This window comes from Brienomyrus brachyistius, chromosome 2 (genome assembly GCF_023856365.1).
Source record: "Brienomyrus brachyistius isolate T26 chromosome 2, BBRACH_0.4, whole genome shotgun sequence".
In the NCBI taxonomy this organism is placed as follows: Eukaryota; Metazoa; Chordata; class Actinopteri; order Osteoglossiformes; family Mormyridae; genus Brienomyrus; species Brienomyrus brachyistius.
The window spans coordinates 24,246,496-24,271,474 of NC_064534.1; the positions used below are offsets into that span (position 1 = coordinate 24,246,496).

Sequence of the window (24,979 nt, forward strand, 5' to 3'; positions counted from 1 at the left end):
GCGATCTGTGTCCAGGTCTCACTCAATCACAGTCACTGTGCAGCCCTCAGATGGCATGCTGCACATTTTTGTCACTATTTACCTTTCATATTTATGCTTTTCTCTCCTTATTAATGTGGAATGCCTTGTCCAGAAGAACAACCTACTTTAACAATGGATGTATTTCAATTTGTTATGAACTTATTTGCTGGAGCTGAAAGTATAAGGTCAAGTTTGGATATGAGCTGTATGAGTGCAAATAAATTTGAAAATGATTGTGGTTTTGCTCTCCTTCGTTTCCTGCGAGCAAAAAGCATTATCAAGCATTATTGATTGCATTTTCCCTCACTTCTCTCCCCTTGTACAGATTTGCTGTCTAGAATAGATTTAGATGAGCTCATGAAGAAAGATGAACCTCCTCTTATTTTTCCCAAGACCCTAGAAGAATTTGAGTATGCCTTCAATGACCGTAAGTATCACTCTGAATGGCGCTTTCTTTTGACTGTGTGAAATGGGCATTATCATGTGATGATAGTTTCTGTCAGATCAATCATAATTGTGTCAGGGAGACTTCAGACTCTCTCTCAGATTATGGTACTGTGTATCTGCCATGGGCTGTCAGTAACCTGTTCATGCTTCCATAGATGCTGATCGAAGATTTGCATAAACTTCCTTCTGACTCCTCCAGGCCTTTTCTGGTTTCATGTCCCGAATATATTACAGGGCTTTGGTTTTTATACAAACGTACACACACACAGATGTGTGTGTATGTGTGGGCATCATAAAGTTTTTGAATTTGGTGTCTCCTAAAACACTTGGATGAAAGCTCTTTTTTTTATGAAGTCCTGAGTAAAAGTTAGTAATATTTAATACTTTAAGATAGTGAAACATGCAAACACTTTCTTTTGTTTCTTGCAGGCATTTTATTTTTATCATAAAGCTGACGGCTTCATCACGTTAGCCCTCAGCTTCTTCATTACTGGAAATCCAAGGTTATGTACACCTAATTAAGCTAAAGAAATTAGAACAGCATGCTAATTATCCAGAAAAAAAGAAAAAGTTGGGAAAGCATATTCCTTGGAGAGGCTGTGTTGTGAAGGCGATGGAGCTGAACTTTCAATGCATGTTCTGTTTCATTATAATCCTGTCTTCCTTCTGTTAGGCACTGCTGTTTAGAAGATTTCATTTCTCCCATCCATGAATGCATAATTGATTTCTTTTAGCTACTTTTGTTCAGTTGCCTTTTCAAACCTATTTCACTCTATCTCCGAGGAATGAACAAGCTTTTAACATTACATGTTGTTGAAAGACTAATGATATAAGCAAATAGTGTAATTTTTATTGAGTGAGCAACTGAAGATTTATTGCGTGGTTATCACATGTAAGTGGCTCATTTTGAAAGGTTTAAACAATCCTTTATCTTCAAAGATGTTTTCACTTTTTCCAAGATAATTGAGCTTAGTCCCTTGAGCTATTTGGGTTAACTATGCACGTTGTTTTTTATGTTTGTGTTTATAATCATATAGGTTGCAATTAAATTTAACACTGTTTTGGGTTTTGTTATACATTGTCAAAGGAGCAATAAATTGGGCTAATTTTTAATATATCTGAAAATATGAATCGCAGTTGCGCTTTGGTTGAAAATATAATAAACTCTGAAATTGCTTTCTTTTATTTCAATGCATTCTTATCTAACTTACAAATAAAAAAATCAGCAAAAATAATGGATAATTGTATTGCATCTCAGCCCTAAAACCTCAGAAATGCAACTGAAATGAAAACTGCCGCTCTATTTTGAGCCTTGCTGTAAATAGTCAATTGTATTCATTTTAATAGTACTTAAAAGACGAAATACACTAATTATGATGTGTTCTTTTCCCCTTTTCTGAAATCCACTTCCTCATTTGCCTAAGCAGTCCTTGAGAGGTGTCAGGTTTTCTCCAGTTTATGGCTTTATTGTATGACCCGGAACGATGGAATTTGATGAGCTCTTTGTGCCCAGTGTGGGTGAATCTGATTGGCTGAGTCTCAGAGGCTATGCCACCAAAGAGGGAGAGATGATAGTGGTGGTTTGGGCTGGGTTGCCCTAGATCTCAGGTGCATTGGGGTACAGGGCGGAGTGTGGTGAAGCGTCGGGCCAGCTGTCTGGGCTGTGTCTGCCAGTTGTCCCCAAAGGACAGGGGAGCCGTGACTGGAAGCGGGCTCGGCGTCCCCAGGCTGTGTACCTGCCAGATGGGGGATGTGAGCCAAACACATTTAATTGCATAAAAGAAAAAGATGCACATTCACTGAACTAAATTTAACTGAAGGTTAAATCCAGTTTGAATGTTGTCTTTTGGGAGGCAGAAGCTCGTTTAGTGTTTATTTAAAAAAAAAAAAAAGAACCTGAAATTGTGAAAGTTCTTTACACAGTTTGGTGACCTTTCAGGGTAGTAGTATGACTCTACCAAAGACTCCCTTTTCCAATTCAGAATGGTTTTATTGAAGTTGCTATTGTCTTAAGCCATTACTCCCTGTACAGTGTAATGTGGGGAAATAATTTTGGGGAAAAAAATTGTGGAAAAAATAATGTTTCATTTTTCCCCCTGCTCTCTCTAGAGGGACAGCTGAGGCACATAAAGACTGGAGAACCATTTGTGTTCAATTACCGGGAGGACTTGCACCGGTGGAACCAAAAGCGATATGAGGCCCTAGGCGAGGTATCGAGCTCAAATTTTCCTTTGAATGAAGTTTTGCATACTTTGTATATTAGTACTTATTTTGTGTTTGTGTATATTTATATGTTATTTAAGTATTTTGATAAAATGATGGGAAATAAACAAATGCATTTTTAAATGATGCCAAATAATAGCATTGTAGTAACAGATAAACTGAATTTTTTATATAAGTCTAAATTTTTTAACATAATTGAATTGTAAGCTGTTATGAAATGCACTCACTGACAAGGGTATCACAATTGCAGCATGGACATATACTTACATATGCACACTTTCTTTGTAATCCAGTCTTGCGTCAATGAATAAATAGCCTAATACTTGAACCCCCTTTTCCCCCTCCAAGTCAGTGATGTCAGCCTTGTTAAATGGGGCACTTTCTATAGCAATGAGGCTGACAGGTCGGCAGTGCTAATGTGTGAATTTGAGGGCTGAGAAGCAGCCCTTTTGCCAGGGCCTCACTGCGGCCTATTGGAGGGGTCCCAATGAGATCAGCTCGCTTAAAGTGCACGAGCAGCAATGGGTATTACTTACCCAAGAGCATTCGTGTTCCCAGACACCTCCTTGAATTGTTTTTTTTTACATTTCCACTGCAGATTTTGGCTTGGTAGTATTTCCTTTCATATGAGTGGGCCTGCTTTGCAGTGATTTATGGCAGTGTCCTGGATATGCCGTTTACACCGTCACGGTTTACCAGCCATTAATTCTGCTGCCACCATCATGGTCAAAGTGCTGAACATGTGTGTTCTAAGCAGGGATCAGTCATATAAAATTATTGGAGGACCAGTCCCTTTATTGAGTACACAACCACTTAAACCGTGCAGGATTGTAAAGAACGCTAAAACAAGTCTCTCCTGACCACCCTGTACTTAGCGTGAAATACGTACCCGCTGTCTCATTGCATGCAATATGCATTAAGTGGTAATCTCATTCATTGCTATCTGCTTTAATTGTTTTGTTTATTCTTTGAAGTTCAAAGGAAAGATTGATTCTTTTGTATAATATACATATATGCATTATTTTGGATCTAGGTATGTCTTTGGAGAAATAGCACCTTGGCAATGCACAAAATACAATTCCTGCTAAATTCAGAAAAGAAGTTTCTTAAATAAAAATGGGGAAATGGAGAAAGAGGGAAAATACATGTAATATTTCAGCAGCTAAAAGTTATTGTTAAACTGGTGGATTTTTTTGTTGAACAGGCAGTATATAATGGTTTATTTTTGTAACTTCAATGAAGCAACAGATAATGGTTATGTGGTTTTCTTTCTTTGTAGTTAAACCACATAATACCATGAAAAAGACTTTCCTGTGGAATGCAGCATGGTTTGCCTTTTGTTAAAGCTTCATTGATGTAACACACAACAGCACTCAAAAGAGTGCATGGGGAATGTGTGCAGAAATGAAGGCTACAAAGGATTCCTAAAAACAAAGAACAATGCATGAGTTTTTAAAGAATGTCCACATACTTTGAATAATTTGGAATATGGTTGTTTTCATTATTATGTTTTTAACATGGACATGCTTGAAGTTGTGAAACAGAATTATGAACACAGAGGACAGCTTCACTAGCAATGAAGTGTGCCCTTTCAGATCTGGCTGGTAATGATCCTCGTGGTGAGGACGATGCGTTTGTTCTCTCTTCTCATTGGCTTTTCAGAAGAGGTAGGGACCCACACTGCTAGCTGAAGGCAATTACATTGTCAGGGCCTTTTTGGCACCAGTTGTCCACATCACGTGTATTAACACAGTCTGCATGGGTCATTTCGACGTTGTTTCCAACATTGATGCCAATGTTGGCGAAGTTGGTGAGGAAGTGTTTTCTGCAAGCATAAGTCTAAAAATAAAGAATTGTTATTAAGAATTATAGTTGTAATTAAGTAAAAAAAAAAGTAATTATATTTGTCTATATATGTTCATACATGCATTGCATGCATATATGTGTAATTCATATTTAAATATGTTGGTGGCAGTCCAATGAAGTGGTTGTTTGATGACATTTACAATCCCATTTTATTTACGTAGCACGCACTCTGCTCCTGAACTATGATGCTAATATAAGTGTGGATTTGGAATATGAGCTGTTCTGAAAGACTGTTTAGGATTTGAATTATTTGAGTATATGAGTGCTTTCTGGATTTTTAAAAAGGAGGAGTTGTTGGGTTTAGTGTTACTAATTTAACTGCTGATTCTGTGCTATGACGTAAATGAAAGTGAGAGCAGTTATACTAAGCACTCTTTCTAAATAGAATTTTTCTTGGCTAGCCAGTTTACCATAGGAATTCTGAGCAGAGGGTGCACAGGTGGGCTTGTTTCCATAATATGTGGTTTTGTTAATTCTGCCTGCAACCCTAGTTGAAGAAAGGGGTTGGCTTGCTATTTGATACTTGGTGCCCAGAGGATTGTTAATATTTTTAAACTTATGAAAAGCATTTTAACGAGGAAAAAAAACAATACTGCTGTTATTGAAAATGAAAATCTTGTCGTCTTTTTGAAGTGTATTTAGTGTTGGTATGTTGCTTGTTCAATTAATTAAATGAAATATTGATGCTTATCCAAAGGCAACCAATTAGGCTGGAGAGGTCCATTTTTAAACATCTTGCTTTGCCTGTCATTGTCATCTTGAGTTTTACTTTACAGTTGAGTACGTTAAATGGTGTACTATTTAGCCGTCAAGTAATATCACTAAAACAATTATATGACAATAGCATTCTGATCACAGCCTGAGAGATGATTAAATAATGCAACGTTAAAAGTACGCATCTGGGCTAAAATGCAATCTGCACATATACCCTGAGGGTGCTGGTATACCCAAGTGGAATAGAAATGCCGGCATTGTGCTCAGTCAGGTAATCTTCATTTTCTTCTTGTTAATATCTGATGTAGTTGCTGTTAGCTGGGGTCCGGGAATACCTTGTGACGCGAATGAGAGCTGTTGAAGGATTCACACCGGTCGACACTTAATGGTTCTGCATTGTCCTTTTCTCCTGGAGAGTGCGTACACAGGAGGTGCTTTATATGTGTCCAGCAGTGTGTTTATTTACCTGTATACGTCCTATATGTGAGCTTGCATTCATCTGTTAGAAGGGTATTGCTGTCAATCTATATGGTGTGTATGGGTGATATTAGCAATCTCTGATTGGTTAGATCATAAGGGTGGTACGTATGCTGCACAGGCTCTGAGAAACTGTCATTATTAATGTAAGTGACAGTCTTTCCAGATAGGTGGCAAGTGGTTCCTGTTATCCCTACTAAAGTATATTGAGCTGTTAATAAACGGGGATTTTCTCTCCTTTTTTTCATCTGTGGAATGACAACCACGGAGAGAATATTCTAATGAAGTAAGAACTGGCCAGATGGCTGTATGTTGATGAATTTTTTTTTTTCTTCATCCTGATATTGCAGTTCATCGTTTTATACAGTTAGAATTAGTCTGGGGACATGCAGTCAAAGTTGTAGTCATCTTTGATTTTTTTTTTCCTTTTTTGCATCATCCTGTTACATCTCATATATTTTTATTCCTGGCCATGTGAGGAAAAGTTGCACAACTCATTCTGTATAAATTCAGTACCCCCTGCATGGACCCCCTGCTGTTGTTGATAGTTAACAGACCAGTGTGATGAATCAGTACAGCTTGGCTAATCTAGGGCTTTATACTGAAGGTAAAGAACACACTACACTTTACATTCATTAAACTTTTTGTCTTATATCCATGTGCGTATAGAGAATTTGCATATGACAAGGAAAAGTAGCAGAATAAGGCAATAGCTTTGGATCTACCCTGATGTTATGAACTGGACACAAAATAACAAGTGGCGCAAATAGCATAAAATTGTAATCTGTATTCTCCAAATTAATTTTCTTTGACTTTGTAAGTACAGGTAGTCCCTGGGTTAAGAATATCCGACTTATGGACAACTTGTACTTAAGAACGAAATGGCTGTTTAGCCTGCTATATTAAAATGGTGTTATATACTATGGTATGTAATGACAAATGTGCGCGCTACTTTGTAACGCTCCTGAAAACATTGCACGGCTTCAGCAGTTCGTCAGCTTGGGGTACAGTACAGTACCATATGTAGGTACTTTTATTACTGTATTTATTATTAGTAGTAGTAGTAGTATTATTATTATTGTTGTTATGTACTGTAATTTTTCTGACTTACCTATACATTTGACTTAAAGACTGACATGGAGAACGGATCATGACCTAGGGACTGACTGTAACAAAATTTGCTTTCTCCTTGATTTAGTAGATGTTTTAGACATTATTATGTTTGTAGTTAGAAAAAAAGCAAAGTATGGTTTTAAGGCTGGGTGACCCCTTTGCCTGCTCCATAGGAAACACCCAATGTGGTCATGAAGTATTGCTTTCCAAGTGTTCATCTAGGTGACCTAGGATTTTCATCACTGCACCGGAAACAAACTTGCCACAGATAAAGGAGTGACATAAAAACTTGTGGGAATTTGACCAGCGCATAAACTTTGTTGCTCCAAACCCCAGATATTAAACTAGAGGTTGCGGTAAAATAATTGTGGCTCTCTGTTACACAGGCTGCCCTTAAAATAATCATTCTTCTTATCCCTTTTTGCTTTACCATGCTGCTATTTGTGTGGGGATTTTCTGCCGGTTTAAAAAATGTAATTCTTTTCTTGGCGCTGTCATTGTTATGGTCTAGAGCCTCTCACTTTCATTATATAAACAGCTTTGATGTCACGGCCGCTCATTCTTTTCAAGCTAAGTGGCTTTTAAAAAAGTGTGCGCTGATAGACTCGCCCCACACCGCTCTGCCTGTTTGAAAACTGTGGGAGACGACAACGGCTGACAGTATTGATTGCCACCCACCTGATAAAGTTGGTTTCGGACTGGCTGGGACCCTGGAGCCGATAAGGCGGGCGCTAATTAATCAGCACTGTTTAGGCTGGCTGCCTGGGGGTCAAGGCTAGTGCCCTGCAGATGATTTCCTTATCATTTCGAGAGCGGTCAAACAGACCAAACCCAGCAGTATTGATCTGGGCTAATTGCATGCATAGTGTGGACATCTGCCTCTTTTTTTGGTGGTGGTCTTATCATGTTTTTTTTTTTTTTTTTTTGCAAGGACAGTTTATAAACAGCATGACATGCAAGTTGTGATATTGTACAGTTATAGCCAGGCCTGGTTACTTATCATGTCTTTCCCCTGTGGTGATGTCTGAGCCCAGCCTAAAGTTTAGCCCCTACCCATGCTGTGGTGTAAACTGCAGCTAGCAAGACCTAGACCATGCTTATTCTACATACCTGTATGTTCTAGCAGCTGTCAGTTGCAGATACTCCCAGAGGCCAGGTGTTCTTCCAGATCCTGTTGTTGAAATAAGTTTGAACTGCACTGATTTTTTTTTTTTTTTAAAGTTTTGTCATTCACGTATTACCTCCTGTATGACATTTGGGTTTGTGTGAAACACTTTTTTTCCTTTAACTTAACATTATGTTTGTGTAAATATTTTGAATTATTTTTGTTTGTAACGTATTTTCACACTAACAGGGTTCTTTAATGTAATGTATACAATTCTTGCCCATTCCCATTATTTGCTTCAGAAACAATAATAAACCATGAAGGTTTACCTCTTCCATTCAGGGGCTCATCTATACCAGAAACCACTTTTAACTTGGGTGTTTTGATGTCACATTCTGCACTGTTAAACACCACATACTATAATTCAAGTAAATGGTCTCAAGTACACAGGCCCAATTACGTTGTCAAAGGGGACCCAGGGTGGTCAGTCTGCCAGAAAATGTCTGATTACAGTGCCCCTATAGGCCTATATGCATCCGTAGCTGACCATATATTATGAGAATTAAAAATTCAGTGCTTGAGTTAAGGTAGGTCCAGGAAATGGGCAAGTATTTTTGCTGTTGTTTTAAATCTAGATTGTGTTTATTCGCTTGGCACGGCTGGGTGCTCTGTTTAATTTTGCACATAGACTTCCTGCTAGATTCTCTTGGTGTTGTTTACTTGAATGGCATTTCTGATGTTAGGTTCTAGCAGTGTTTTGTATAGTCCTTGTTCCAGTACGATCTTGCTTTTGTTACTGGTCACTCATTGAAACTCAGCCCAGCAGAACTTGGTACCTAAGGTCACTCCCTGACAGTTGTATACTTGCAGAGTATTATCTGACTCACTTGTGCATTGCTTTGGCCTTTGATCGGAAGGTCGCCAGTTCGAGTCCTGTCCTCTACAGAATATTCATGTCTCTGTTGGGCTCTTGAGCATGGCCCGTGTCTCCCGTAATACTCCAGGTAGCTCACTAAAATGGCTTGACCCTGCTCTCGGACTCCAAGCTTAGCTCTCAACTGTGTGTATCCGTATGTCTCAACAGAGAGCAAGATGGGATATGTGATGAGGTATTCCATTGTAGATGTGCTTGTACTTGTGCAAAAAAAAAAGCATCATTCCATTTAATTTTTTCATATTGCTGTCTAGAGTGGCATTTCGAAGCCACGCTGTGAGTTAGTTAGCGCTGCGGCCACTGAACATTTTCTGCATTTAGGTTCCCAGTGTAATGGAAAGAATATAAATCGGCCTTGTGTGTTCCCGATAGCAGGGAAATTGTGCTGTAAGTGATCTGAACATTCAGGACGTTGGTGTCCTTCGTGTTTCTCCTGATAGAGCGCTTTGCTGGCAGCCAGCCATCCAGCTGATCCTGGCCAGAAGGGCTCTCAGATTTGGAGTTACCCTGCAATCAGTATGAACCGTGACCTAAATGATGTGGTCTGTGAGTTGCATGCCACATGGGGGCGCTTCTATGGCCTTCACCTGGCTGTGGCTGCATCCAGCTGTGAAGCTCCCTCACATGCCAGGCACTTGTTCTTCTGCTTCTCTACGCAGTTATATGGCTGTGTCTATGCCATCCAGAACAAAGACTTTTAAGTGTTGCTCCTGAGTGACAAGTCCAGATACGCGAGCTAATCTTCCCTCCCCCATTCTCTTCACATCCACACCCCCCTGTCCTCTTTCCTCCCCATATCTGATGATTTTCCAGCCACCTGAGGCACTGAACAAATAATGTAGTGCAAATGAAATTTCCTGCGAGGCTTATTGATATCATTACACAAACATATTGTGTTCCAGAATCATTTAGTCTTCATCGGGATGGTTGACATTTAGTGAATTAGGTGAGGGTAAATGGAATATATATTTAAAGCATTGCTTGCACTTTTCACTGCAGGTCAAATTCTCCAATCCACCATTTAATTTGTTCTATTCTCTCCCCCCCCCCACTTTTTCCTAGGTGTGGTGAATATCACAGTTTTTTCCCATTTTTTTGTTAATGGATTTATATATTTAATCAAATAAAACATGATCTTTTTATTTAAGGGTTTTAGGGCATGGAAATGTCAGCTGACTCTTAAACAGTTTTACACACTTTTTTTCCCCATGTGACACTTTTTTTGGAGTAGTATTGAACTTTGTTCGCAGCAGACACCTGGGGCATTTTATGCTATCTTATAGGTCCTCAGGTTCTCACCTTAGAGAGCTCAAAGTGTAGAGTTAGCCTGGCAAGCCTGATTTAAGGGGGCTGTGTGCTGGGCAGTGTGTGTTGCTGACTTTCATATCACTCAAACGTCCATATTGAGTAGGCCATCAACTTGGTGCGCCATTCGGGTGGGAAGCAGATGTAAAAATTGCAAAACTCTAAACATGGAGATGAATGAGAATATAACCCCAACCGGAGGTTTTATTGACTGTCCTGCAGCACTGTGCGTAATAAAATCCCAGCGAAGCATTTAGACACCAGTATGTATCTGGACATTATGCACTTTCCCAAGTAACGAATCCTTTTCCCTGTGGAGCGGCAAAGGATCAGAGGATTCATGTTAGATGACCGACGCGTGTATGTGAACACACAACCGTCGGAAGGCTTAGAGGGCATGTGTAAGCCATATTACAAGGGTGTCATAAAAAAGGACCCCTGCCTTTCATATGCACAGTTGCTCTTGTCTTTAAGAATTGACTGTGCATCTATCTTAAGGCGCCTCCAACCCGTATACTTTCTTCTGGCAAGGGAAAGAAGAAAGTTGTTGATGTCATTGAACCATGAAACTTTTGGCCTGAGGGTAAAATTACACAGTATACATGTTTCCCGCAATGTAGCTTTGAGGATAAACATACCGTACGTCAGCTCTCAGCTTGTACTCAGGGTTTTTTTTCTTTTCCTTGAGTTGACAATTCCCCTGCTCTTCACTGTACTTAGAACAGGAGAATTCATGACAGTCCCAATTATCTCACACATTGTCTGGAGGCTGAATGCACATACATTGCACACTATGAGACTGATGGGATTGTGTGTGTTTTAATATTCACAGGCTGGCTGGATGGTTTGTGTCCGTGCGAATTGTGCTGTGAGAAGCCGGTTTTATCGTTCTGTGTGTTATTACTGTCTGTTTTCCGTTCCTGTTTTTTTCCAGATAATCACACAGCATGTTTATGAATTGCTAGAGAAAAAATGCAACATGACTAGAGAGATCCTCCCGGTGAGTACTTATAAGAGAAGAGGCATTTTCCTTTTGATTTGTGTTTTTGTATATTAACTTGAGTATTAATGGTATAAATACAGTGCTCGACTCATTCTCATTAAAATGAGGCCGTCTTATTGTGAAAATCTCTTTTCAGCAAGGAATCTATTGTAACATGTGATTTCAGAGTAAGAAAGGCTGTTCTTAAATCTGTTTTGCATTTAAATATGGACAGAGATACTACTTCTCCAGTCAGCAGTTGCTCACAGCCTCATTCTCAATATCCTTATATTGATCTGAGATGTTTCTTTTTTTTTCTTGGAAGACATGTTTTTATCTTGGTGCGATGCTCTAAAAATATTTTTCCTTTTAAACATTCATGGTTCTGTTCTGTATAATACATTTTGCTGTGAGGAACGGACCATAAATGCTTGACTTTGTCCAGATAAATTCTTAATATTTTCTTTTGTCTAATGGGGTGGGGTGCACCATCCACTTGCATGGCACTGAACTTTTGACCACCGATTTTAAGCAGATTAAAATGGTTTAAGAAAGTTTCATATCTCTTAGTGTGGATTAAGTTCATGGAGCAGTAGGGGGTAAAGCCACCCAGCGTTGCATTGAAAGTGTGAATCTCACTGAAGATTCGAAGGTGGTTAAAGATGATTAGATGTGGATAAAAGTGACTGAATAATTGAATAAAATGATAAAGTACTGGAATTTCTGAAAATACATTTTTGAATGTATATAAAATTTTAAATAAATACGAGAGACATAAGCTGAGGTGTGTGTGTGTGTTTGTCTGTGTGTGTATGTGTGTGTTGTAGTAGTAGTTTTAGTTTGAGGAATAGTTTTTCAAAATACATTTCCATGAATAATATGTTGTCAATCCCCCACCCCCCTTAGGTGGATGCATCTGAGGATGAACCAAAGAGCTTCATCTACTTGAGCAAGGATGCCTTGAACAATCCAGACAAGCTACTGGTGCTAATCCAGGGAAGAGGCGTGGTCCGGGCCGGGCAGTGGGCTCGCAGGCTCATCATCAATGAGGACATGAACAGCGGATCGCAGATACCTTTCATCACCAGAGCTGCAGAGGTAGGACTGCTATGCTGGGCCATCCCTGCGGTGGGTGTGGCATGCTGTATCAGACCGATCCCATACGCGCACTTCCTGCAACTGTCATGTGAAAGCTGTGACCTTGTTTGTCGTGACACACTCACTGAGGCAGTTATGGCTCTGCTTTTAGCTTCTGAGGATTTACATGTTGCCCGGTAGGATCCCCTTCTCTACCTGCTGGGTGGCAGCGGGAACAGGCAAACGCCTGTCTGATCTTGAGTTTGTTTGGCAGTTGCCGGGTGGTGCTAAGTGTGTCAGTGATGGTGCTCCATTAGCGTGCTGAGGACATGTGCTCTGCGCCGCTCTCTCTGTCTGCCGTGTTCTCAGTGAGATCCTTGACTTGTCATTGCCTGAGCGTGGGGCTTCCAGATGTCTCTGCTGGTTACATTGTTCCAGGGTGAAGGTAGCGGTAGGCCTGTTGTGGGCTCCGAGGAAGCATTTGCCATTTGCTTATAGTTTCATGGGAGCTTAACCTTAGGGGGCTGTTGGTGTGGTGGCTTAGGTCCTGTGACCGTTTACTCAGCCACGGATACCATCTGACGGTGTTGTGCTGGAAGCTGGCAAAAAAAAAAAATACACTCTCTTTTTATCAAGTATTCCGTTCTGTATGCTGTCCTCAAAGCTGAATGCTTTGATAGTATGCTGAAGCACAGCCAAAGTGGATCAGTCCCAAGGTCAGCTCCCATGACGGGAAACGGATTCTTTGACCCAAACAATACCCTTAAAGACTGATCAGAATTTAGGCTTAACTTTGCACACAGCGTGACTCCGATTCTGTCATGCCCCTTTAACGAACTTTAATATTTCACTATATTTTTAAGAGATTCGTCATTAGAATATTATGTTGTCTGGTTGTTTTTGGTATAATGCCATGGGAAATTGGATATAGCCTAGAAGTTTAGCTGGAATAACAGCAGAATTTGGTCATTACATGGCAGCCTTGTGTGACCCTGCTTAGGACAAGTGGGTGTAGAAAATGGATGGATGGGTTTCTCGAAAAGTACCTGACTTTCTGGGCCTAGTTATGTGTGAATGTCATATTCTTCTTCACATGTGTGTGTGTGTGTGTATATATATATATATATATATATATATATATATATATATATATATATATATATATATATATATATATATATATATATATATATATATATATAAATAAAAATAAAAATCTCTCTCTCTTCATCCATCCTCTGGGACCCAAGTTCAAGTCTCCGCCTGGGTCATATGTTGTGTGGAGTTTGCATGTTCTCGTGTCGTCGTGGGGTTTCCTCCGGGTACTCCAGTTTCCCCCCACAGTCCAAAAACATGCTGATGCTAATTGGAGTTGCTAAATTGCCCATAGGTGTGCATGTGTGAGTGAATGGTGTGTGAGTGTGCCCTGCAATGGGCTGGCCCCCCATCCTGGGTTGTTCCCTGCCTCGTGCCTATTGCTTCCGGGATAGGCTCTGGACCCCCCGCGACCCAGTAGGATAAGCGGTTTGGAAAATGGATGGATGGATAGTATTGTGCTCCTTCTTCTGTGTTACTGTCTATATATATATATGGTAGTTTATTGGAATAAGTTAAAATAATATCTTCCAATTTTGCAAGAATATATAAAGTAGTTGGTTGTGTAACAGGCTTGGTTTTGATATTAGTATAATTATACAAAATATATAGCGTATTTAGTGTTTAATTATTGGATTGATTATTATCTGATGCAGAAACTACATTTCCCACTGTACCGCTCTCCTCTCTCATATTCTCTGCCTGCATCATTTCCTCTCAGCATTGTCTAGTTTGTGGGAAGAGTAATAAATGGACTACGGCGAATGTCCAAGAGCAGCGGTGAAGTGGCTCTTCTCTCCCCCTGCACCCACACATCACCAGTGAAATGTGCAACACAACACAGAGAGATTACTATAATCATATGGACATTTTTGGGCCCTTTTATTAGTCGGTCTCACCACGTGGCATGAGGCAGAGTAGGACCAGTTACAGCTGCAATGTTTATATGAATTGCTAAAGTCTAAGGATACTTTTTAAAGTACTGTATAGCAAGTCTGTATATTGTCTCAGTTCATCTTAGTTCCTCAAATATTTTGTAAGATTTATTAGGGAAAGCTTAGACTGGTAGACTGCAACCATAAAGTGATCATAGTCTGTTAGGTTGTTTACTTGCCGTTTGGTATTTGATTTACAAATTTTTGATGCACTTGTCCTGTTCATTGGCAGGCCAGAGTCTCATGATTTGTCTTTATGGTCTCCACATGCACTCTGCCTGATTGCGGTCAGGGATGGTGGTTATATTGCTGTCATGATTGTGCTTTTGATTGAAGTACATGACACATGCCTTGCTTTAATACATTGTTGAATATTACTTGTGTAATATTAGTGACTGCTACATCTGTATACCATGTTAACAAACTAAAACAGACACACACACACACACACACATATCTGTGTATAAATATATACATACACACAAGCAGAACAATCTCAGCCCTCCCCCCCTTATATTCTCGTCCGTTATACTCAGAACTTTGTGGCGGTTCTTGGCTATGTTCTGGTGCTCTCTGCTTCTGATTGGCTGGTGTTTTCACCCCTTTGCTGCTCTCTGGTAAATGCCTGTGCTCTCCCCTGCGATTCAGCTGGCCGACCGCTGCCAGAGGCTCTGATCTTTTTATACTCTAAGTGGAGTCCCAGCCCTGGGCTGGGCTCATGTTGGCAGGATCGTGTTGCTGGGTTTGTGATTATGACTTCTTCCAGATATCGGCATGCATTCGACTTCTTAAAACACTTGGACATGATCCCAGAGTTGCCCCCCTATGGAGCTGGGAGCTGGTGCTTGCTAGTTTGCGGTGGGCAAGGTTGTGGTGCGCTCAGCTATTTCCTGAGGAGAGCATTGCAGCCTGTTGTGGGAAGGACAGGGCAGCGGGGTCTGCCTCCCCAGGAGGCACTCAGTGCTTGCAGACCCTCAGAACTCACATACAAAGCTATGTATGCACTGAAGAGGTGTTTCGCTCCGCAGCCTACTGGCTTTCTTCAGCTTGTCAGGGGACTGCAGGGAAAATTGTAGTACATCCTCAGGCCTAAAGACTGAGCAGCAAGGCTGGGGGAGAGGTCACGCACAAGACTAGATGCCTTCAGTTTTTAAACACAATACCTAACAACTAATCCTTATATGTAAGCCATCCACAAAGCCTTGTTTTGTCTGTAGTATTTGCAAGCTTTGATATAGACTGTATTCATTCAATTTGCTTCTGCAACCACCCAGAGTCTTTGTCTCATGAGTCATCCAAATGCAGTCTCCCATGTTGAAACAGTTGCCCATTTGAAGGCATTTCTGTCAACATGTTTGTGGTAGTTTGTCAACCTGCATATTGTTTGGTACATAATTCCATCTGTTACTGCTCAGATTGACTTAGGAGGGAACTCCCAGTTGGCCTCAGACGGCTGTACCGGCGCACACAGGTGTCTTCCCACCAGCTCAGGAGAAGACACTCTCCTCCAGTGACTCACATGAGGGGGAAGTGAAACTGTGCACATTTCTGTAGGACTGTTATTATATTCTCTGGACAGATGAACTGACACCAAGATATAGGGAATTTTGTTGCCTGTAGAAGTGGGCATTTATCATTGTTACTAAGAAGCGCAAATTTCATATTTTAAAGTAGTTTCAATGTGTACACTGTAACTGAATTTTGACTTGTGCTCTTTTTTTAGTGTTATTCCAAAAAGTTAACAGAGGCTAATACTCGTCACTGCATTCTTTATTTCTTTTTCCTTGTTAATGACGAAATAGATATTGATGGCCAATCAGTTTTATTATCAGGTTATTGTGTTTGTTTTTTTCCTGCTTGATTGCATTGCTGAATATTTTTTTTGGTGCCTCATAGATAGTGTTCTGTGAGATTTAAATAGTGATATACTATTGCTGGATAAGTTAAATAATTCACCATGGTGTGATTATAACCATCTGTTACTGTAAATGTTTTATTACCATACGGTTAGCATAACACAAACCTTTCGACAGAGCGACCTGACAGTGGTGACTGTCTCTGGCAAAAGTGTGAGTTGATAGTCTTTCAGAGGTACATAGACTATGTAATATGGCGTAGGTCTACATACTCATGCTGCTTTTGATACATGCTCTATCTAGACAGCAGTGCTGATGGAAGTGGTCTGCATTAATGTGCCACATTAACCAGGTAGAAAAGTTATACAGATTTGTGATAATTATTCTTTTTGAAAAAGGTGACCTCGCTATGGGCCCCTAGAAGCGACACTTCTTTCGTCTTCCTCTCGACGTCATGTCTTAGAAACAGGGTGACTCCGAGATAGGTGGTTGCTTTACACGCTCACATAAGATGTCAAGGATGTTAGGCATTCAGTGCACACTGTTAAATTGCACAAACTCCACTGAATTGTGTTGGGTTCAAAAACACGATATAGAATTCTACAGAAATTGTCAGAAGTCTCTCCTGTATTAAGCACCTCTTAAGTCTAACGGGATCCTATTCAGCCTGCCAACTAGTAGGGAGCTAAGAGATCGTCCCAATTACTAATCAGGCCCCAGACGCCCGTCATTAGACGTGACAAGCCGCACTCCCTTACCTACTCAAGTCTCCAGGCAGGGTGGCTCTCACAACCACCTGTGCTTCCGCTCCCAAATAAGCCCAAAGATAGTGGCAGTAATGACACTGGTGGCAGCAGCAATGCTGGCCTGTTCTGAATGCGATCAGCAGAATAGAAATAACTGTGGAGAGACAGACAGAGATCTGTAGCGGCATTTGCGTGACTGGGTGGCGTCCTCTCATTAAATGTAACACACGCTGTAATTTAGATGCTCACGTGGGCACACATGCACGCGCTAACACAACCATACATGTGCAAACACACGCACACAACCTGCCATGGCCCCTGCTACAATGCTGTGCCGAGTCAGGAAGTGCACAAGTCCCAGAGACCTGCAGGAGCTGACAGCAGACAGGGGGCCGCAGCGGCCCCCGTGCCAGCCAAGGGAAACAGCCAGATGACAGCTCCGTGGTGGGGAGAGGCCCATTAATGACAGCTTATTCCTTCATGATTTCACTTCCTGACAGCAGACAGGTCTGTGTGTTGCATCATGGCAGCTGTATCATTACCTTCTGGCCCTGTCAGGAGTGAGTTTGGGAAAGAGAGAGGGGCACGGGGAGAGCAATGGGGAGAGGGTAGCATGAGGGGGAAGAAGATAGGAGCAGGAGGGAGAGGAAGAGGAGAGGGGCACGGCCAGAGCAGCGAGGAGAACGAGGAAGAGGAGAGGGGAGTATGAGGGGGAGGAAGAGGAGAGGGGCATAGCAAGAGCAGCGAGGAGAGGAGCTCAGGGGGGAGGAAGTGGAGAGGGGAGAATGTCTGGGAGGAAGAGGAGAGGAGAGCATGTAGTGCTAAGAAAAAGAGGGCATAGCAAGAGGAGAGGGGAGCATGAGGAGGAGGAAGACAAAAAGGGAGCATGAGGGGAAGAAAGAGGAGAGGGAAACATCCAGATCAGCGAGCAGAGGAGCACATGGGGGAGGAAGAGGACAGGGGAGCATAGGGAGGAGGAAGTGGAGAGGAGCAGGAAGGGAAGGAACAGGAGAGTGGGGAGCATGAGGGGGGGAGGAAGAGGAGAGGAGCAGGAAGGGAAGGAACAGGAGAGTGGGGAGCATGAGGGGGAGGAAGAGGAGAGGAGCAGGAAGGGAAGAAAGAGGAGAGGGGGTAGCATGTGGAAGAGAAAGAGGAGAGGGTTGTGTGCCGTTGCTGGTCACCATCCTGGGTTAACATCACCTGATGAAATTCAGCAGCCCTACCCAATGTGAGGAGTATAACACATCTGTGATGACTGAGGGTATTTGGTATGATCTGCTGTTTCACGGTGCGGTATTTCAGAGAATACGCCACAAGCTAATTAAGCATCCGCTAAGACTGAACCCCCTACCCTCACTAGTTCCATGCCCCCCCCCCCCCCCATGCTGAATTGATTGCTTGCTCAGAGCATCTTGTTTTAGTGCGCTGTTACTTTGACATTGACCCAGCCAAAACATAGCAGGCCGGCTCGCGCAGACGTGACTGGAAAAGCAGAGTGCACACTCCAGCAGCTGGTTGAGATCTCTTTTTCCCAGTGGTTTTCAAGAACCATGAGTGAAAACGAGCTCTTGACAGCAGCAATGAATATACAGCAACTCTGCTGCGCCTGCCCCCCACCCTCCATGCTTCTCGTTGTCTTTCTCTCTTTCCTTCCTCTTTCCCCTGCCTTTTCCGCCATCCTCCTGTTTGTCTTTCCAGTGTATCTGTGACCCCACCTCACCCTGGCATCCTACCCTCTCTGTGCCCCTTAGAGCCGTTTCTGCCAGCCTCTCACCACAATACTCACACCAAGAGAAACAATGGAGGAAATGAGGAAGAAAAAAACATTTCATTAGAATTACATTCTTTAATAAAAAATAAGATTCCCCCCCCCACCCCCCACCATTCGCTCTTGTTAGTCAGTTAGTGGTGACTCTGGAGACTTGCTGGAAAGAAAGAGGGGGTGTGGTGTTTTCAAAAGTGTGTCAAAAGCCTAGGGGTTTGTATCTGCCCAGAATTTCAATGGGAGGCTGAAAGAGGGCTGGGATGCGGTGAACTCAAACACAGGAATCTTGTTTAATTTCTGTCATGTTGCTCTTTTTTATTAGGATTGATGTCTTTTTCAGATTTGGGTTTCTCTCCGTTGCTTTGTGGCACTCTTTCAGTGCTGTCCTCAGCGACTTTTTCCACACCTCAAATATCAGTCGGGAGGCAGCGACCATTTGGATCCGAGGGGCTTGTTTTGTTATCCAGTGGTCATAAACATGGATATTCTTACGTGGAAGCTGGGGGGTTATTTTCAAGGGGCTTAAGGAACTCTGGAGGATAAAGGAGCAGGCCGAGGTGGCCTTGTACTCGGGACTCTGTGCAGGGCAGATGTCTCGAGGTAGAAGGTACAGCTTTTCCTGCAGTTAAAATCAATGCACTTGACACTTTCAAAGGCAAGAGAAGCAGTGACTTGCTCTGGGGTTAAACCTTTTTTAAACAGTCTCCCCTGGGATACTAACTGTCAATAAAATGCAATAATTACCAGCAGAGGCCGGGGAACTCTGTGCTTGGGTTGGGTAAATTAAAAATTGATCACAAAGGGAGAAAACATTATTTTGTAGTCCTATCTCTCTGGTAATGGTGTGGTTCTGAATCTCATAAGAAAAAAAATCAGTTATATGTAAGATGAAGAAATATAATAAAAATTAACTAATAATGTATAATGTAAACACCTGAATAAGTGGTTTGGGAAGCCTTTTTTAAATCATAAATTGGTTATTTTTTATGATCATAGCAAGTGTTTGAACACAGTGTTTAATGTATTTGTTCGCTGTCCTTAAATGGGCCTTAATTGTAAAGAAAAACTGCTACGAGTGACGAGCAAGAATGTGTTTTTTATCATTACATCTGTCTTTGGGGGTTTAAATTAAACATTTTTCAGAAGTGGGAGATCAAATGAAGTAATGAGAGATTGAGAATGGCCCTTCCTGCTAGATGACAGAAGGGAGAGTCATTGCAGGGAAGCAGTTTAGCCAGCGCTTAGAGGGAGACATGCAGGATGGAATTTGATTGAAATTGTGAAACATATTAGAAATTATGCATTTATTAGCCAAAGTGTTGATAATTGGATTTTGCAAAATTAACAAATTATATCATCAAAAAGGCAGCGTGTGAGGTTTGCAGTAGGTCGTTTGCAGCTGCGGGCATTTTGAGTTCCGCTGGGACGGCCTTGTTTGGTTTCTCCTCCACTGTGCCGCTGGCAGTGTGGGCTGAATTCTGACTTGTTCCCTCACTGGGAAAACCGCAAGGCCAAGCTATACTTCTTTGCTATTAACAAATGATGGTAGCTGTTTATTATCACCCAGCTGGTGTGATACATGCAGGAGAGAGAGGCTGCTGTAGACGGGCACATTCAATGTGTCCTCCTCTACTGATGTGTGCAGTGTAAGAGTGCTTCCTTTACAAATATATGTATATTTAATCTCTTAAGCCCTCACCTCTCTTGTAATTAATCAGCTGAATAAGCATTTTGCTCAACATGAACTACAGCAAATGCATTTAAGTTCTATTTCATCAATTTCGAGTTAATAGGGAATGACTGAGATTGAGGATGAACTGGTAGAGGTTGAGGATTCTACAAGACAGAGTGGGTCTTCGGTCGTCTCTCAAGGAATTTCTACAGTGGCCGTTATTGAAGCGAGTTTGGCTGTTCCATAGATTTGCAGAACTGTTTCCAGATCATCCTGTTTGCATCCATTGATAAAAATAATCATTTAAAATATGAAACGTAGAGGAGGAAAATTAATACTTGAGGTAAGAATCATGCATTATGGTTATTGTGTGTTTGAAGGCAGGTGCCATTTAGAAGGTGAATGAAACTTGTGAGGAGTGCGTGCGTAACTTTGTGCTCAGGTGAGCTTTAATATAGTTTTCTTATTTACGGGGTAACGTTACCATATGTTAGTTGTGTTCGTTTTTCCCAGAGGTTACTGAAAATGGGCCATACATGTGACCCAGATTTCTCATGACAAAGACCCATCAAATTAAATCCCTTGAATATCGTTTGTCAGGATTTATTCAACCCTATTACCCACCACCTGTTTATCTGCTCTGGAGAATAGGTGGGAAAAAAATCCTTCTTACTTATGAAGCAAATTGCCAAGGGGAAGCTGGCTTGTCACTCGCGATCCAGCCTGGGAGCCAGGAGAAGAGATGATACCTTCAGTGGGCGAAGCTCTCAGAAATAAGCATTCGAGCTGTGTCATAGCGCCTGGGCGCGCAGGGAGCAGCCAGACGCTTCCACAGGCGTCCCTGCTCCCCTTGGAGAGGTGGCGGCGGCAAGCAAGCGAACGAACGAGCGCCGACCGTCCTTGAAACGCTCCCTCAAATCCTCCAATAGGCATGAGAAGCCAAACTGTGTCATTGCCAAGATCAATCCCGAAGTGGAAGGGGAGGGGAGGGAGGGGGCGGAAATACAGTCATTGCAGTTTCGGTAAAAGAGGGAAAAAAATCTTTAATTGTGATGAAGTTTTACGAAGTTACGTTGTGAAGTTTCTCCGGCTGGGGATCAGGACTTGGCTGCCGGCTTCAGCTCCTCTGGCTCAGGTACAAATGCCTTCCCCGGTGAGGGCACGCTTGCCTGTGTGGTGCCTCTCTCTGCTTTGCATTTCTCCAAAAAGCTTCGATGAACAGATTTTGTGAGGCGGCCTGTTCATTTGTTGTAGGATCAATGATACAAATGGTCTTTCTGTTTACCTCAAGGTCCACTTCTGTTACAACCTCCCCACCCCCAGTCTGGTGGACGCTTCTTCATTGGGAGTTGCGGGTTTATTTTGGTAAACAGACACATGGCGGTGGTCGGGGCCAGTCTTGTCATTGCGAGGTGCTAGCCGGAGGAGTGCCGGGCCGCCTCCCTACATGTGGGCACTGGCGCGGCCCTGCCGCACGCCAGCCGAGGTCCCGTCTGCGGCCGTCACTCGGCTCCCCTGGCGGGTGTCAGAGCGCAGAGGGGCTCGGGGGGACTGCCTCTCCTGGCCAAGTCTCCTCAAGGAGCGGCTGCCGTGACAGCACATCTGCGACCGACGCCTCATTCAGCAGCCTCCCTCCACTCCATCAGGCCTGCAGGTCAGCCAACCGCTCTCGGGGGGAGCAGGAGCTCTTTGTGAGTCCTCCTTTTGTCTGTGTGGCAAAGGCGGAGGGGGGGGGGGCAGAGCCCAACTTAACCTTTACAAAGATTTCCTCTGTGCATGTTAAGCTCACCATACTGGCTGTCCATGGGTCCAGGGGCAGCTTCGGGCCACGTTAGCTCACAGTCAGGACTCGCCATGATGCCTCCCTCCACCGGGGGAGCTCCCGGCATTGTTTGCTGTATTATTTCATCTCTGTAGGGCCTGCAGTCCCCTAATCAGCATCAGAAATTATTAAGAGCTACTGGCACCTTTTCCTGCTCTCTCTCATCTTTAGTACAAATCAATCATTTATGCGCACAGGCTCTCCTTGTCCTGTGGGTGGGTCTGTTTGTTCAGTGTCTGACAGTGTATGTGTCAGGTGAGGGATGTTTGTAATTGTTTTTGTGTTTCCGCAGTTTGCTTGGTACACGACCGCTGTGAGTGGCAGTGGCAGGGAGAAAGCCAGTGGATGGGATGACTGATTAAACCAGCTGCGTGTGTGTGTGTGTGTGTGTGTGTTTGTTTGTTTGTGTGTTTGTGTTTTTGTATCTATCACAATGTAGGAATCTTATTGTTAAGTTTAGGGCTGGTTAACAGTTAAGGTTATGGTGATAGACATAAATGAATGGTCCTCACAAACATAAGCGTTCATGACCTGTGTGTGTGTGGGTTTGCATAGATCACATTTGGGAACCAAAATGTCCTCAAAACCTGAAACTTCCTTACTTTTGGGGACACTTCTTCAGGTCCCCAATTGGATAACCTCAATTTTATAAAAAAAATTCGTGAATGCAAACAAACAATTAAAAGTGCCAAAAGTCTTGTATTGTGGTTGGTTACTTATGGTTAAGGTTAGGGCTGGGTAGGGGTTAATAAGGTTGTCATAGTTGGGATTAAGTTTATGACCAAAGAAATTGAATGACGAGTCCCCATTAAGATATGAATAAGTGGACTGTGCATGTGAGTGTCTGTGCCCTCGAGGGCTCAGCATCACCATGATGTGTGCCAGTGTTTTTTTCCCTGGTTCGAGATGTGCATGAGATTTTGCGAGATCCACTCCGGTCCAATTGCGACAGCATCCACAATGACACCCCCAGGGTGATGTGTGTGTCCCGTGTGGGTGTGAGGCTGGGGGCTCCCTCTGAGGTCTTGTTTCACAGCACGGGATCATGTTCTCTGCGACCCTGCAATGGGAGAGCAGGTATGGTGGAACACTCGCCCTGCTGAGCATGACCTTACTCTACAGGCTGTGGACACACGCACACACAAACACACACACAGATACACGCGTGCAGGCATTTCTGTTTACTCCCCCTAAGCCTTTGTCCCGCTTATCTTGCAGTCATCCTTTCTTCCCCTTGTTTTCCCCCTGCCTGGATTACTGAGGCACAGTAGCTTTGGCGCTGTTATCAGTGTGCCGATACATTCGTCATTATCCCTGCACACGCTGACAGTGTATCTTGCTGGCCTCTGAGGGCCTCAAAGCCACGCCGAGGTGTTTGCAGCTGTGTCGGTTTTTGCCGCGTACTTGACGCCGCGTACCCTTATAATTTTATGCACGACGTAATCGGCAGCGTGAGCTTTGTGTGTTATGGACGCGATTCCCATGCGAATGACACACATGGGGAGGGGAGGGTAGTCCATCTTAAACAGTCATATCTGCTGTTTAGGAAACAGGCGTCGACCGTGGTGGTGGTCCCCAGGGGGAGTGGCGAGCAGTGCGGGGAGCAGAAAGCATTTGGCCCACATGGCAGTGGGACCCTGGCCGTTATCAGCTCAATGAGCGGCCATACTGGCGTTGGCACTGCAGGCCGAGGTGTCCTGATAGGCTATGGACCCACACTGATGTCTATGTTGCAGCGTTTAGTCTTGGGGTTGGAGGTGGGGGCCGGCGGCAGCGGCGATAGGCCACAGAATGCGATAAACACTCATAACCCCGTGGGCCTGCGCTTCGTCTGCCCAGCACTATGACAAGATGCTCTTACTAGTGATTCCCCCAGCTAGAGAGTGAGTGCATGCATATCTGCGCATTTTTTAATGCTAGTAGTTACAGGTAAAGCTTCGCAGCTATACACAGTACACGTTGAAACAAAATGTCATTCCTCCCGGTTCAACGTTCACAACAGGGCAGACATTACAGCGCTAAAGACACTTTATGTCAGGCAATTTGTGAGCAATTATCAATCATTTCAGGGGAGGGGAGACGGTGAAAACTACTGCTTATGTTTTTCTACCCACATTAACAAACATCCCACACTGATGTCTAATATTCAGAGTGAGGATGGATGATTGTACAGGTTTTTCTTTTTTGCTTTGGTTCAGTATTTCTGCAAAATTAATTTTCTTTCTGCTATTCTTAAAATGACTTATGGCCTATGTCAGGGAGTGATGTAGTCAAAACCACCTAAACCAAGACCAAGTCATTACCAAGACCACAGTGTATCAAAACAGACAAGACCAAGACCAAGGCAGAGCGAGACCAAGTTAAGATCTAAAATAGAATGCACAACCCAACACACTATAAAATATTGAGTATAGGCACCATCTGGGGGCTAAGTAGTTTGCCCTAAAATTTGTTTCACAGTATATTTTGAACCATGGATGTTTGTTTTTTTTTTTGTTTGTTTTTTTTTTTAAAAAGACCTTCATAGAGCATTCATAATGCATAATACGCATGAATATAATGCAGTGTTTCCCCTACCATTATATTAGGGGGCTCCCCGCCCCCCCAACGGCACCTCCCTCCCCCCCTGAAGGTCAAGTTAATTTTATTAAATTTTATTTTCTATATAGCGTCAGATCACAACAGAAGTCATTTAAGGTTACCTTTCCTATAGAACAGGTCTGTACATCCATCCATTTTCCAAACCGCTTATCCTATTGGGTCGCGGGGGGTCCGGAGCCTATCCCGGAATCAATGGGCACGAGGCAGGGAACAACCCAGGATG

At 42.8% G+C, this 24,979-nt stretch overlaps 1 protein-coding gene across 6 annotated transcripts in view; it reads left to right on the forward strand.

Annotated features, from left to right (window-relative positions):
• Positions 1–24,979, forward strand: part of fam172a (family with sequence similarity 172 member A) — a 134,762-nt gene that overhangs the window by 2,006 nt on the left and 107,777 nt on the right. For 5 of the 6 annotated variants that reach the window (XM_048983055.1, XM_048983080.1, XM_048983064.1 and 2 more), the window contains 4 exons: positions 347–448; positions 2,578–2,678; positions 11,140–11,205; positions 12,094–12,285. In XM_048983055.1, coding sequence (XP_048839012.1) covers positions 347–448; positions 2,578–2,678; positions 11,140–11,205; positions 12,094–12,285 — 461 coding nt within the window. The remainder of the gene's footprint in view (positions 1–346; positions 449–2,577; positions 2,679–11,139; positions 11,206–12,093; positions 12,286–24,979) is intronic. The other variant, XM_048983072.1, reaches the window with a different exon arrangement.